This window comes from Aristolochia californica, unplaced genomic scaffold, assembly GCF_029961685.1.
Source record: "Aristolochia californica isolate CCGP_79_NKW_82.1479 unplaced genomic scaffold, dmAriCali1.0.hap1 SCAF_4, whole genome shotgun sequence".
NCBI classification, from domain to species: Eukaryota; Viridiplantae; Streptophyta; class Magnoliopsida; order Piperales; family Aristolochiaceae; genus Aristolochia; species Aristolochia californica.
Window position 1 is genome coordinate 41962195 of NW_027182103.1, and position 15683 is coordinate 41977877.

The 15683-nt window shown below is 36.2% G+C and overlaps 2 protein-coding genes across 2 annotated transcripts; one reads left to right on the forward strand and one right to left on the reverse strand.

Moving 5' to 3' along the window:
• The first annotated feature begins 1349 nt into the window (after positions 1-1349).
• On the forward strand, positions 1350-9920 carry LOC137962260 (uncharacterized). Its single transcript, XM_068809025.1, has 17 exons — positions 1350-1391; positions 1505-2060; positions 3468-3562; positions 3725-3838; positions 4859-4963; positions 5051-5122; positions 5922-6034; positions 6116-6250; positions 6335-6403; positions 7109-7196; positions 7311-7382; positions 7472-7572; positions 8421-8538; positions 9060-9119; positions 9338-9448; positions 9561-9682; positions 9767-9920. The coding sequence occupies exons 2-16, from the start codon at positions 1964-1966 to the stop codon at positions 9666-9668; spliced, it is 1458 nt and encodes a 485-aa protein (XP_068665126.1). The 5' UTR covers positions 1350-1391; positions 1505-1963; the 3' UTR covers positions 9669-9682; positions 9767-9920.
• A 40-nt stretch (positions 9921-9960) lies between these two features.
• LOC137963759 (uncharacterized protein At4g14100-like) lies at positions 9961-10982 on the reverse strand. The gene is made up of 2 exons (XM_068810955.1): positions 10502-10982; positions 9961-10190 (listed from the first exon to the last, which is right to left on the reverse strand). Exons 1-2 carry the CDS (start codon positions 10974-10976, stop codon positions 10051-10053), a joined length of 615 nt encoding a protein of 204 aa, XP_068667056.1. The 5' UTR covers positions 10977-10982; the 3' UTR covers positions 9961-10050.
• Positions 10983-15683: the final 4701 nt, after the last annotated feature.

The following is a 15683-nucleotide window of genomic DNA, read 5'->3' on the forward strand; positions in this document are numbered from 1 at the left end:
TTAATGATCACATCGGAATAAGTATCCCATTGTCTCTTTAGGTTGACCGAATCAACTCATAGAACATGTTATGATATCATGTTAAATTTTTAGGAAAAAATAAATAATTCACTAACTTGATTATAATTGAGTACGATAAATTTGTATTTATAATAAAGGAAATAAGTAAAATTAGATTACAAACAAACTACTCATATCCTATTTATACTTAAAGTCAAACACAAAATGATAAATTCGAAGACAATTGAATATGAAAAAAATTAATACAACTAAAACACTTTAAAATTGAGACTCTTCAATGAGATTTCCTTCCCATGAGTCTCCTCTTAGATTTTATCATTTTAATTTTGATTCTGTGAGATTTCTTATTGTAAGAATCATATAAGACTCTTTCATACATCTTCTTCTTCAACAAAATAAAAGACATAAATAAGATTTATTCACATGAAAATTGTCTTGTTCCTCCTTGCCTTCTCATTGAAAACACTGTACCAAATACTAGTTAATGCATAACTGAATAATACTTATCTCTACCCAAAAATGGGTTACATCTACCTTCATGGATTACAAGAAATTGGGAGTAGAGTATCCCATTTACTAACTCAACCCAAAGCTCGTCACATTGTCTTGGATTTCAAGATGCAATGAATCAATGGGTTAGACATAACCCTTTTATTCTAAGCGAATCACCTATTGCAAGTTTGTCTACTAGACTCATGAGTCCGGTAACTAGACTTATGTTTTCAAATGCCCAATTTGGATTGAAAAACCTAGCCCAATTTAACGATTTTGCTTAAAAAAAAAAATTATTTTTTTTAAAAAAAAGTTAGAATATCAGGAACTATATGAACAAGAAACAAAAGCTAAGATGGTTTTGGATCAAGGCTTAGCATTGGTTGGACCGATTAATCCAAAGTTTACTTGCTAAGCATTTTATTAAAATGGAGATGCAGTTTGATTCCTTGAGGTTGAGGATGAATCCATGATTGTGGCATGGTTCACCACATTTACCCGATACAATAATCTATTTGCAATATATGTTAGAAATTCAGCAAATCCGCAAACTCCATCGGAATAAATAATTTAAACGTCCAAGATAAATCAGCTCCTGCGTTAACATCTGCTTTTACCAAAAAAGTTCTTACCAAAAGTTGATCACAAGTGGTTTCAATTTTGCCAATGAGAGTGTCGCCAACAGTCTTCTGCTCAACGCCAGCGCACGAATAGAACCTTACAGATCCGTCATTTCGCTGCAGACTGATAGAAAAAAGGTGAACGGACTTCACCTTCTTCAACATTGAAACCACGAAAGGCCTTTGATCTGTAACTCTACCGACCTGTACAAGAAAGGAAAGAAGCTGCGGTTTTCTGGGCGCTAGGTTGCCTTACTGGTATTCCAGATATTCTCAGCTGTGTCAGTGTCGTGACAGGAAAGAATTGTTTATCTTTCTCTGTTTTAATTCTTATTCCTTTAAAGGCTGACAGTTTGAAGGATTCATAACAGATTCCTTTGTGAGAGTCGAGTGAGAAGACACTCTAGGCTCCCATGTGTCTTCACTCCCGTTCTTCGAGTTTACTCACTGCTGACTCAGCCGTTAGACTTCACAGGAGCAGAACAAGTGGCAGGCCTAGGTTAAAGTTTGTCGCTGTCTTCTCATAGAAACGCGCTGTCGTTGTATTTCGCTACTGCATCTAATGAGTGAACGGTACAAGGAAGAACAATAGGCGACACGTTTTACAAAATCTGGCCGGATCAATTTACTGTTCATGGTATTTTCGTGTCTGCAAAGCATGAAATCTTGGAGGGATTGTGGAGAAAACGTCCATTGCACTTCTCGAATTTGAGCGTCTGCTTCCTGTTCCGCTTCTTTTGTTAGGCTTTTAAATTGCGGTTTGTGTTCAGTCACGCAGAGCGTGTCTCTCTTCGTTTGGTCCTCCTCTCTTCATTTGATCGCTGTGAAAGATGAGTGGACAGAAGAAAGATATCATACGCCTGGAGCGGGAATCTGTAGTTCCCATTCTGAAACCCAAGCTCATTGTGAAATTGACTTACCTTATAGGTATGGAGCTCATTCTTTACCAGTCTTTTTAGGTACTATAGGTTCATTTCTTTTTCTATGTTTGTTTGGACATTGGCTCTAAGGCTTTTCTCTTTTGGCTATTCGCGATTTAGTTGAAATAAAACGAGTTTCTCTGGTTTTTGGTGTTTGCACTGATTAACTTTTCATATTTAGTGTTTCATTCGTCTGCTTCATTCAACTCATCGCATTTATTTGTATTTTGTTTTATTTTTTTCAAGTTTGAGCACAGCTGGGTATTTTGGATTTCTCGAAGTTATGATTGGGGTGGTTCATGGTTTTCGAGTAATTTTCCCTGTGTCGTGCCACGCGTGCTTTCCTTTAACCATCGCTAGTCCTGTTTGCCAAATTATTGTGATGTTTATTCTTGTTTTTGTTTAATTTTCATCATTTTTCATATTGCACTGGGTTTGTGATTCAACATTTGACTGATATATTCATATGTACCGTGGTCTTACAACTGGCTCATGTTGTTATTGTATTTTGTCCTCGATACATGATATATTGATTTCATTCATCTAATCCTTTCTTTGAACTTCTTTCTGGAGTTGAAGTAGGTTATTCCTTCGTTGTTTTGATTATAGAGTCGAAGAAAGAGGCGAGGTTTAACCATGTTAGCTGTTGTGTGTGTATCATTCTATCAAAGTTCTGTTGTATGGGTCTTCATGTTCAACTTAAATGTCGTTGTTTGGCATCCACTTTTTATATTCACTTGCTTCCAAGTTTTATTTATTTATTTATTTATTTATTTTATTTTTTTGAAGTAGTCCATATTTTTCTCCTCAATCAAGAAACTTTCCCAGTCTTTTGATTTGTATAGACTTGCAGCTTTTCTTAGAAAAATATTCTTCCGTATTGGCAATATCTTTCTGGAGTTGGTTTATCTCTATGTTGCTTATGGTGTACGCGTTTCATAATTTACTGAGCATTTCTCTAATTTTTTTGAGTTTTTATTTTATTTATATTTTTTATGTATTAACAGTTTTTTCACTTCCAACAATTTCTAGCATGATAATCTTTTAAAATTTAAAAGGCTTCTGATGGAAGTTTATTTCTATGTTATTATTGAATTAAGTGATCATACTTACTTTGTTGTAGTTTCCGTCTCTCATGGATAAACCTTTTGAATTTTTTATTTAATTGATTCCCAAGCAACTGTGATGCGAGTACTTTACAGACATAATAAATCTCTTTCTGAATGATTAAAGTTTCATTGTTATGGTCTTTAACTTCTTTCTATGAGACGGATTTCCCTTATGTAATTTAAATTTTTGTGTTTTGTCGTATACTCTATATTTGAGGCTTGCAAAAGTAGGCATCTTTAGATTTTCCATTATATTTTGCAGAACAAGCTTCTGATCATACTGAGTTTTTGAAACTATATTGCAGAACAAGCTTCTGATCGTGCTGAGTTTTTGAAACTATGTAGGAGGGTTGAGTACACCATACGTGCTTGGTATCTTCTGCAATTTGAAGATCTAATGGTAGGGTTATCTCCAATTCCTCCTCATACTAACATTCTTCCATAAATGTGGATCAATAGTAGTCTTTCTTGCTTCGCCATTTATAAGTAAAGCATTTTGTTTCTTGATATTTTTTTTTTTTTTTTTTGGGATGTGAACTGAAGGGGATTATTGTGCTTCCAGCAACTGCACTCCCTCTTTGATCCAATTCATGGATCTCAAAGGTTGCAGCAGCAAAGTCTATCCTCAGAAGAGACTGATATTCTTGAACAAAATTTCTTGACATACTTTTTTCAGGTGAGCCAATAAAAATCCTCAATTTAACCGCTCCATATTTATTATGCCTGACAATTGTTATCATTAATAACGTTTCAAAAAGCTTTTGCAAAAGCTAAAATTTTTTGTAATAGAACTCCAAGTTTCAAAGAGCTTTTGCAAATGCTACAGATTTCTGTAATAGAAGTTTCAAAAAGCTTTTGCAAAAGCTAGTGGGAAGTTTTCCTGTTTATCTACTTCCAACACAAGAACAAATTTCACTACAAGTTTTGTGCTGATTTCTGGATTCTAAGATTATATATGTCTTACTGGTAGCTTTTATGTGCCTAATTCATCATGAAATAAGCTTGGAGCCGAGTGTGCTAGTGACCTGAAATTGCAAGCTTGTAAATTGAAGTTATTACCAGGTGGGATGCAAAGCACTATGGAAAAATGTATTCTGTTTAATTAAACAACAAGATTGTCTTTTTCTTTGTGAAAGTTTATATTTAATCTAATCCCATGTTAATATGATAAAAAAATTAAGAAAGGTTCTTGTAAATGTACTACATCACAAGATTCTAGTAAAACATCCAAGAGTTTAGAACTCAGAAGAGGAAGGAAAGAGGGGGAAAAAATCCAAGAGAGGGAAGTTATATCATCCACAGAGAGAGGAGATAAAACCCATATTCGGCAGCAGCCACTAAAAATGTTGACCTCCTATTATATTTCTAGGTAACATAAGTCAGTGTTTTCAGAAGACTACAATGCCCTCATACATATTGCAACAGACCAAGCAATCAAACCAGGTTGTTCTACACAGAAGTCAGAGTTCAAAAATTCCATTAGTTGGATTATTCCATGCATCTAATATGAGTTGTAGTTCATCATCATAAGACGCGATAAAACAATTGATGCATTGTTTGGAAGGATAAACAATCCAATGTGATGATTTGGTTCATTGAAAGAGCTGGATCCAACAGATCTGGGACTTTGCCTCAGGCATGCAGGAATTAGCATGATCTTGAAGATGTTTAAATTTGTCCTTTTCCCATTTTGCAGGTAATGGAGAAGAGTAATTTCAAAATCTTGACTGATGAGGAGATTGAGGTTGCACATTCTGGGCAATATCTCCTGAATCTTCCAATTACAGTCAACGAGTCAAAGGTTCTCAGTATCATTTTCTAGATTTTGATTTATATCATCTTTTTATGTTATGTATGCATTCATTTCACAAAATTTGTTTGTATACAGCTTGATAATAAGCTTTTGAAGAGATATTTTCAAGAGCATCCTCATGAAAACCTTCCACAATTTTCTGATAAGGTACTATGTCAAATCTCAATAATGTAGGATAAATATATTTAAGTTCCTTTATTCTAAATTTTTTTTTCTTTCATTACTCTATTTTTTCAATATTTGATGGAATTAGCATATCTTATAACTGATCAATATGCAATGGTTATCTTTTACCTTTGTAAGTTTAGTAAGGCTGCACAAATTGCTTTGTTGACAACCAAGTATCAGCTTTAATGTATCTGGCACACTGTAATGCTGTACGTATCAACCATTGCATAATTGGTTTAAAGACTCAGAGTTGTAAACATACTTTGGCCGAGGGTCTGACTAGAGTTGGCGTATATCGCATGTAGTCATGAATAAGGAGATTTAACATCATTTTTTTTTTTGTGTACTGGGCCCCTTTATTGCTGTGATACAAACCCTTTGCACCAGGAGCATAGCCCTTTCACTCAAGAGCTTGACAAGTGTTCTTTACATGGATCTCTTGTTTTAACTTCGTTTCTGTACTCTCCCTGTGGAATCTGGGGCAACAGTGTTTACACTGTTCCGGAAGATGTTTAATGATTTACATATAATTAATTATGGTGGAATTTATTTTGAAAATATACCGTTTAGTAAATTTTTTGTGCCTCAAACTGCTTCTTTGGTACTCATTACTCGTATCTCCACTAAATTTTGACTTTTTGTATCATTTATTTGTCTTATTGTTCCATTTGTTTGTTTTATTCTTTTTTTCTTTTGAATGCTCTTTTTTATTTGTTTATAATATTTTAAAGTTTCTCATGAAATCTTATGGTAATCTGGTATTTCATGTGCATTGAAGTACATTATATTCCGTAGAGGCATTGGAATTGACCGGACATCTGATTACTTTTTTATGGAGAAAGTGGATATGATAATTGCTCGTCTTTGGGCATGGTTCCTCAGAATGACTAGGTAAGTACATTGTCTGATATCTTTTACTACGGTATAATTGCCTCTTAAGTGTTCAATAATAATTTTGACTGGTTCTTTCAGGATTCAGAAGATCCTTTCTAGAAAAACAAGTTCACATACCCAGAAAGATTTGAAGAAAACTGATGAAATAACTGCTGATAGGGAAGGGGAAGACCTATTTGTTGAACGGATTCGTCTAGAAAATATGGAACTTAGGTTCTTTTTTATTCCATCATTATGAACGTTTTGACTTAGTTGGAATTTAGCTTTAAACTGAGGTTTCATCTCTGTGTCCTGCAGCATGAAGAATTTGTTTGGTAAGATTACAGTTCAGGAACCAACATTTGATCGCATGATTGTGGTGTATAGGTAAGAGCTGTCTATTTGTTATAAATGACAAGCTGTTATCATGACCTTAAATTTCTCTGAGAATTGGTTGTTTGATTTGATTTTGAATTGGATCCTAGTGAGAATTTTCCATGTTAATTCTGGATTCATCTGAATTGACTTGACTAAGTCCTATATTAAATAGTAATAGTAGGAATTGTACATTGCCTTCAAGCACTGCCTTGTTTGTAATGAATTATTGGAGTGGTACAGTCTTTGAATGTTGGAAGAATGTAAATAATTGCATTTGAAAGGGCCTAACTTTTGATGTTACAAGTGATATTTTTATGGTCAAAACTAGACTTTACCAATTAAGTGGTTCCTCTGTTAATTTTCATGGTTCACACTTCCGGCAGGTCAACTGTTTGTATTGATGCAGGATCTATCTCTTAACAATAGAACACCATTTATAGACAAATTCACTGAATGACCAGGTTGCTGTAGTTTGTTTAACATTTGCACGTGCATGATCCATGGTGCCATATTTTACTTGTAGATTTGGGCTTGTACACGAGCTTATTCTGTTGCAGTGAATTAGATGACTAAAAAAATTAGTTTAAAATGTTCCAAAACTTGTTGATATCAAAATGATCTGGAAGCTGTTTTTTTTTCTGAACTTGTTAACTTTCTTTCAGATACTGACACTTTTATTATCCTATACAAGTGCTGACTTTGTAAAACTTTCAGAAGGGCTAGTACAAAAACAAACACAGAGCGAGGAATATATATAAAACATTTCAAAGACATCCCCATGGCTGATATGGAATTGGTTCTGGTAAGTCATTCATTTAAAAAAAAATATTTGTAAGTCCTAGGCTTTATTTGAGCGTAAAAAATTAGATCTAATGGCTGACATGGAATTACTTTCCTCCTTTCTTCCTATGAGTAGCCAGAGAAGAAAAATCCAAGTTTAACTCCGATGGACTGGGTTAAATTTCTTATCTCTGCTGTTGTTGGACTGGTCAGTCATTTAAAAGTTTTCTAGTTTAAAGAATTTTTTATGTTATTAAATTTAAGATGAAAGGTATACATATTATTTCTTTCTTTCAGGTTGCACTCGTTACTTCACTTGAGATGCCTAAAGCTGATATTTGGGTGATTATAGCAATTCTTTCTGGAGTTGTTGGTTATTGTGCAAAAAACTATTTCACGTAAGTGTTTCATTTTATAACCTGGTAATGGGACTTTGCTACTTGTGATTCGTGTCCAATTAGGCCAACGTGTCCTTTTGGTGCTTGACAGGGGTCTGGATACTGAAACCAGATCTGAACATGTGTGTTCAGGATTGAGCACTCTAACCAATAGTTGGGTTTGTCTGGAGTTCTTGAATTATCTTGATTTCAAGATTTGAAGAGATCAAAAGCAGATTATGAAATCTAATGAAAAGAAAAATTGCCTGTGCATGACATGAAATATAACTGTAGATTGCTCTGTTTATGCAGTACGAATTATGTGATTTGTTATTATGAAGAGTTTTTTTTATCTTTTTTTTTGGGGGGGAGGATGGTGGTGGATTTCATTTCTGGTGGGTTGCATAGGTGTTGTTGTTGATTCTCTACTTGCAGTTGCGCTTTTGAGAGGGCCCAGCCCTTGAGTGCATGTGATGTTCTTGTTATGTGAATTGCAGGACCCACCTAGTTCAACCCAATGAGTCAGCAACACCAAACCAATGTAAATATACCTGCATAATAGATGTATGTACGTAGTCATCCTTTACAACTACCATTGGATCAAAGCTAGACTTCTATCCATAGACGTGTAATAGAGAAAACACTTAAAGTTACATTTTCTTCTTCCACAGGCAAGTGCTAAAGGTGCTGAAATAGTGTAGATTTAGAAATTTCTTTTATTGATGTTGTGGTCCATTCTTAAGGCACCTTTTAAAATTTTTTGGGTCAGAAAGTATCAATGTCTAGTGGGCATTTTTCTTATAGTTATCCTTTGATTTGACTTTTTATTGCTGCATTCTTATATTTAATGTTTTATTTCTTTTACTTAGGTTCCAGCAAAACATGGCAACTTATCAAAATCTAATCACACAGTCAATGTACGACAAACAGTTGGATAGTGGGAAAGGAACACTGCTTCACCTGTGTGATGATGTAATTCAACAGGAGGTAGTTGCCAATGACCTTATGGCATTTCAAAAGGCCTATTACCATCATTTCAAAAAAAAAAAAAGGCCTATTATTATACTATCTGGGTTCGGAGTTCATTTCTCTTCTTTCAACTAGTCTGATTACATAATTTAGTATTTTTGTTTTAAGATGATCAAGATGTTTTAGGTTGTTTCCCCTCTCTTCTTGGTGGTTGAAGGGGACTCTCACTGGCCAATTGTCTAATAACTGCTTGTATTCACTCTTCTTGCTCGGCAAACTTTCTTGCTGATGCAGTTGATAGGGACAGCACTCATTGTCAATGGTCGTTTTATAGCTTTTGTTCTCTTTGCAGACAGCCTGTTCTGTTAGTAGCTTCCTCTTTATTGTCAATAACAAAAAAAAGATTACTTATATCCTTAGTCTGATTCGGTTGATTCAGTGAATTTGTAGAGTTCATTATTTTTCTTCTTTAAAAAGGAATTCTCCAGCACACTGCATCTACACATGGAGTTATAATTTCTTGCAATTTACTTGTGCAGGTGAAGGAGATCATCATTTCGTTCTTTATTTTGATGGAGCAGGGTAAAGCTACGCTAAATGTATGGACTAAGTTAAAACAACTTGTATCTTATCTTTTTTTTATTCACCCGACATCAAAGATGAATAATAACTGATACAATGGTCACATGGGGGTTAAGGAAGCTGTGTAGTCAGCATTAAAAAAAAAAAAAAAAAACTGATACAATAATTACGGTTGAAAAATAAAATGCTAGTTGGAAGGTTTTCTGACCGTTTAATTTGTGTGGTTTATTTGCAGGACCTTGATATTCGTTGTGAACAACTGATTTTAGAGGAGTTTGGTGAGAAGTGCAATTTTGATGTGGTAGATGCAGTACAAAAACTAGAAAAGCTAGGGATAGTTTCTAGGGTGAGTGATCATATTTGAACTTCATTATGCATTTTGATCGTCCTTTCCCTACTTGTTCTTCTTCACTTCTTCACTTGCAGCACTAGGGTTTTACTGTATTCTCTGAATTCAGGATTCTCTTGGAAGAATTTACTGTGTTAGCTTGAAGCGTGCAAATGAGATCATAGGCACCACTACAGAAGAATTGGTGATGAAAGCAAAACAAGCTGCTGCTCAGTAGAACTTGAGCAACCCGTAAGTTTATCTTTCCAGCTGCGTAATGTAGGCATTTCATTTCTTGAAGAAAAATCCTAAAACCTTGTAATGTGATTCTTGCAGGCATTATGTGCATATGCGGTCACTAGATTGGCGGATAGCTCTTGTAAAGATTTGATTTCTTTGAACTATTTTATCCTACCACATGTGTGTAATTATCATGGAAATGATCGTTGATATTATTCAGATATTCGCTAATATTCTTTTATATGTCATCCATCCTACTCTTGAGGTTTTCAACTGACGTGCACCTTCAGTTGCTGGAACTAACTGAAGACTTAAGGTATCAAATATCAATTGTCACTTTAGGGTAATCAAATTCATGGAATCATATATCATGCTCAGCATCAACTCTCTCTAATTGCTGATACGGATTGGAGGATGGATTCGTCTTCTTCCTTTCTCTCAAAGCAGTAGATTGGGGCTTGCCATTTTTCATCTTCCAGTGTAGCACCAACGTCAAATGTCATTACATGAGCTGATCTTCCTGCAAAAACCACAGACATGGCTTATATTCCACAAACAAACCAAATAAACAGGTCGCAGATTTACATAAGAGGCTATTGCTCCAGAATCCAGATAATGAAAGCCCTGAACCAACGAATGGCTTGAAGAGGATCAAACTCTGAACTTGATGACAAGGAAAATGCACCAAAATTGAGACTCGGGTGATGAAGAGACTTGGAAGCAGCTCCTAAGTAGAAACGGCTCAAGCGACTTATAAAGATTTTCGGATTTGGATAGTTGTCGCATGCCAGCAAAAGGAAGAAGATATAACAAAATATCCAAGTGAATTACCAGTATAGAAGGTCCAATGAACAGGGCTTTTGGTGACGACATCCTCGTAGTACCAAATGAACTCCACCTTCTCCCACACATTGCAGAGAAACCCATCAACATACTCCTGACCAAGGTAGTGAGCCCCATCGAGCCAATTGGGGCGGAGGATCCCAACCTCAAGTTGCGCGGTCCTGCACTTCTTCGACTCGTCCAAAGTATAGAAGAAGGAGGTGCCGTTGTTCCATTCCAAATCGTAGAGGAGCTGGCCCAGCTGGTCCTGTATGATGTTAAAGTTCCTGCCATTGGGCCAATCGTACCAGAGGTCGATGAGCTGCAGCGACCCGCTGTAATTCATGAAGAGGATGGAATGGAATTGGTGCGGCCATGGAGCTGGGATCGGAGGTGGGTCGTTGGACTCCAAGGGAAGGAAGCAGAAAACGGAGGGAAAGAGGACCAGGAGTATGACCCCGGCGACAGATGTCGTCTTTGCCATCGAAAACGAAGGATCTTCGATAGAAAGGGCCAAAGGGGAGTAAGGATCTATATATATAGGAGAGTGGCATTTTAGTAATTCGACTGCTATGATGTTGCATTCCATTGTTGATGTTTTCTTGTGCTTTGCATAAACTTCCTTAGTTTTTATGGTAACTCTTCAAAAAAAAATCAGAAAGAAACACTTTTATTTTTTTGTAAAATCACTAAGTTCCTAAACCTTTGCCCAAATCTTGCTTTCTCTAAGCACTGATTTGAAGTAAGAACACTGATTTTCAAAGAAAAATTGTAAATTTTTGTGGAGAGTCCATTCACCGTTGAAGTGAAGAAGGCATTTGTCAGTCAAAGGAACAAATTGAAGCCATTTTCCATTGCACTGGTGTCGTCAGCTTCTTTTATAGTCTCTATCCTGATAATTCTGGTTCTAACCCTTGTCATTGGAAGGAGGAGACTGGTTCGACACCCCAGCCTAAGAAGGAAACCAGTCGTAACATTTATAGACATTCCACCTGAGTTCCAACAATGAAAATATTGTTAGGTCAACAGGCAACTTTAGTGTCCCGAACTTGACAGGCACAGGTGGGTTGGTGCAACCTATAAAGCATAGCTATTGCCTGGGTACCTTGTAGCAGCAAAGAGGCTTTCTGTTGGCATTTGATGCAGAGATAAGAACATTAGGGAGAATTCAGCACAATAACCTTCTGACCCTAATTGGATACCACATGAGAGGAACAGAAGCATTTCTTATTTACAATTATCTACCAGGTGGAACCTTGAGAGTTTCATTCATGACAGATCCAGCAAAAACATGCAGTGACCCATTATACAAAAGATTACTCTGGATGTTGCCAATGCTTTGGCCTATCTTCATGAGTCTTGTGTTAATAGGGACATAAAGCCTAGTAATATATTGCTTGACAATGATTAAATGCATATATATCAGATTTTGGGCTGGCAAGACTTGGTGTGGTGCTCTTGGAGCTAATGTCTGGCAAAAGGTCTCTTGATCCATCCTTCTCAAATTATGGAAATGGATTCAATATTGTGCCATGGGGTGAATTACTAATCAAGGAAGTTTCAGAGATATTCTCTCCAGACATATGGGAGGCAGGGCCCAAGGATCACCTGGTTGGGATCTTAAGACTAGCTTCTGCTTGCACAGTGGAGAGTCCCTAACTGTCAAGCCTTCAATGAGGCAAGTTTTGGAAAGGTTGAAACAGTTAAAGTGAAAGATTATCAGAACTTGAGTTCAGAGATATAAAAAATTCAAGGTTGAAGCACATTATTCATTGTTCCCATTGAGGTAAGTATAACCATAATTTCACAAAATGTTATTAATTTCTGCATGTTCAAATTATCTTCAGGTGGGTGCATCTACTCTTTTACATTTTTGAATCACCAATTCTGTGAAAACATCTTCCTTTCTAAATGTCAGAAACTCATATTTGTCTCACTCTGTGATTAAAAAACTATTGGATTGCTTCCCCTCACCCAAAAAAAAATGAAAAACACTGATTATTAGATCGGTTACATTTGAAGGGCCTGCTATGATGTCAAACATTACCTGATTTTACTGTCATCACCAGAGCAGGTGGACAACATGAAAACCCACATGCTAAAGTCTGAGAAACTGGCTGGAACATTTTATGAATTATGCAAAATGTGGGTGCTCACTTTTATTCATGTTTATTACTGACGTCGTTATCTTATTGTTACTATTGATAAATATAATTTATTCCAGAAGTATAAGTTGAACTTGTCACAGAATTTCTTTGCCACAATTTACTGATAGTAATACTTGGGCAGTATTCAAGAATCTCTCTATGAATGCATCTAATAACCCTATATATGATTAGAATACATAACGGTATATTAATAATGATGGGAAAGATGGATAATTCAACCCTGTAAACTGTGTTTCATGTCTTTACTTAACAAAATAGGAAAAGCAGATCATAAGAAATATACTGATAGTTGAGGAGAAATTTCTCGAGTGAAACATATATGTTCATAAGATCCAATGAAGAGAAAGTGGATAAAATTCAGGCTAAAAAGTTGTTTATAGGAGCTTGGATAGCTGCTGGTAACACATTCCTCGTGTTTAACAAGAAGGAAAATCTGAGCAGTGTTTAAGTACCATGTTGGGAGTTTCTTCTTCTTTCTCCCTTATTTAAGCTGAGGGAGAGGGAGGGTGGCGAAATCATCTCCACTTCATATTCCAAGATTTTCTCTCTTTGTTCCAAAATCCTACACTTGATTTTAAGGGTCATCGTCCTGGTATCCCATCTGCTGATCATTAGATAAATCCACATGATCTTTTCATCTTTCCTTGTTGCAATCTATGTCATCCATCCTAACATAAAATCTTCGGAGATTGAACCAATGTGTTGCAATCTATGTCATCCATCCTAATATAAAATCTTCGGAGAGTGATCCAATGTACCCTCATTGAGGTCTTACCCTGTCGGCTTCATCATGACCATTTATCTCTGATCATCAATCAATACTGGCATCCCCATCGAAACCTTTGACTATAAACATCGATTGATCATCAGGTAGTTTTGTTTGAGACGTCGAATCTTGTATTTTGATCATTGATCCGTCATTTATCAATCAGTTTATGTCATCATGAATACCGATCAAGGTTTAGGGTTTTTGTCATCTTCAACTGCAATGATTTAAGTGATCTATCTACCTAAGGAGACTCAACTCAAGAACCAGACAATTCCGGACATTTATGCATTGATTGAGATATATGCAACACCTCTGTGTTGAAGCTACTGATTTCCAAATCTTGCATTCTCCGTTTCCACCTTGTCGTCCCAACCCTCTCACCCATGGATGACCAGGTATTGCTCTTGTCTCTGAGGCAGCATGGCTGTTAGATTGGACATGAATTTTGATCAGACTGCAGAAAATACCGGTAATAGTGGTTGGCATCACAAATTAGTAAGAACGAACAAGAGGTCAAGCAATATCAAAATAAAAAATGACATATTCAGTAGCATTTGAAAATTCTACCAAATTGTTACTGACAGCCTCTGGAGGTTGCTCCTGACCCGTTAACCACTTCCATAAGTTGGGGTTTTCCTGCATAATTTTGGCGGAAGTATATTTGATGTTTAAAAGCAGCTACAAAAATGTATCGCCTTGCATCAAACGACTTTCTGTAAGTATGAAAAAAACTAAACAAAACCTAATAGATTATTACCAAGAAGAAACAGGAAAGAAAATAATGTACCTGGCTGCTTAAAACTGCCAATTAACAAAATTATAATGGCAGACTAAAACCTAAGCATGAAAATTACTATAGTTTGCTTGGATCACTTTTCTGCACCTGACACCAGTTTCTTTTAATCAATTGGATGACAACCTTGGCATCAGTTGTCCCTCTTGTTTTTGGGGTTCTGGGCTTATGATAACCACTCCCCAAATAGACGCAAGCAGGCCGTAGGCATTCACTAAAAATACTAGACAGGCCACACTGCATGCACACTTTTGGCCTACTTTTAAATAGAGATGAGCCAATATCTTCTTTAATTTGTTCTAAGAAGCCATATAGGTTTACACCACTTTTCTAAAGCCAACACCTCCTTTCACTTGTTATAAGAAGCCATACAGGATTACACCACTTTTCTGTAGGTATATATTCAGCTATTTCCTCCACATTCAGAAAGTTGGGGCAGCACATAACGTGTTAATTCATAAAGAGAATTCAATAGTAATTCTGAAAGCATTTCTGTAGCTACATAGGATACAAATACTCGCTGCAGACTAGGTCACACTTGTTCTATTCAGGTTGATCATTTAAACAAAAACTAGTACACGCAGACACTCCAACCTATGGGTCAATGCAAGAATAACATGTGAAAAGTTGAAAGCATCATTTTCTATATTGGTCTGGATAAATACAGTCCCTGCATTTTTTTCAAACACAATAGACCAACATTCTTTAGAATGATATAAACAGATAACATTGACAAGTAATTGCTTCATTCAGAAAATTTAACAGCAACGAATGACAGTTTCCATGGAAGAACAGGATGATGTCAAAACCATTTCCTGAACTCGTAAGGTAAATTCAACTTCCATAACTTCACAACCCCCGGGACAAGACTCGAACATATAAGAGATTATAATCATAAGACACGACAATCTACAGAAAGTACAAAGAAACAAACGTATCCATCACAATTACCAGATCAAGAACCTCCACAAGCGCTTTAATTCCTGCTTCATCCATCGTTTGGATATGGTTCTCCACCCAACTCCCCTACACCAAATCCAATTCGAGAAATCATTGTTGCCTACTCCTGTATAGCAATCTGCGGATCAACACAAAAACGATAATTAGAATCTCCAACCATAAATAATTTACCTTAGACTAAATTCACAGAGTGAAAGAGGTGAAGCTCACTTGCCTACCTGTCAAAAAGACGTCTTTTACTCTCTTCACTAGACAAATCGATCCAAGTCCCAGAACCATCAGAAAAGCGAGAGATAGTGCCCAACTGAAACCTGAGACGGATTTCAAAATAGAAAACGTTAGATCTTTTAGCAATGGAGAAGAACTGAGTGAATCAATTAAAAGTAAACTTGAATCGGAAATTCAGAGATCGATACCCCAGCTGCGTTTCTGTAAGCCTAAGGACGATGGAAATTGAGGACTGATTCGCCATGAATGGCGAAATTAGCGTTTTTTTCAGTT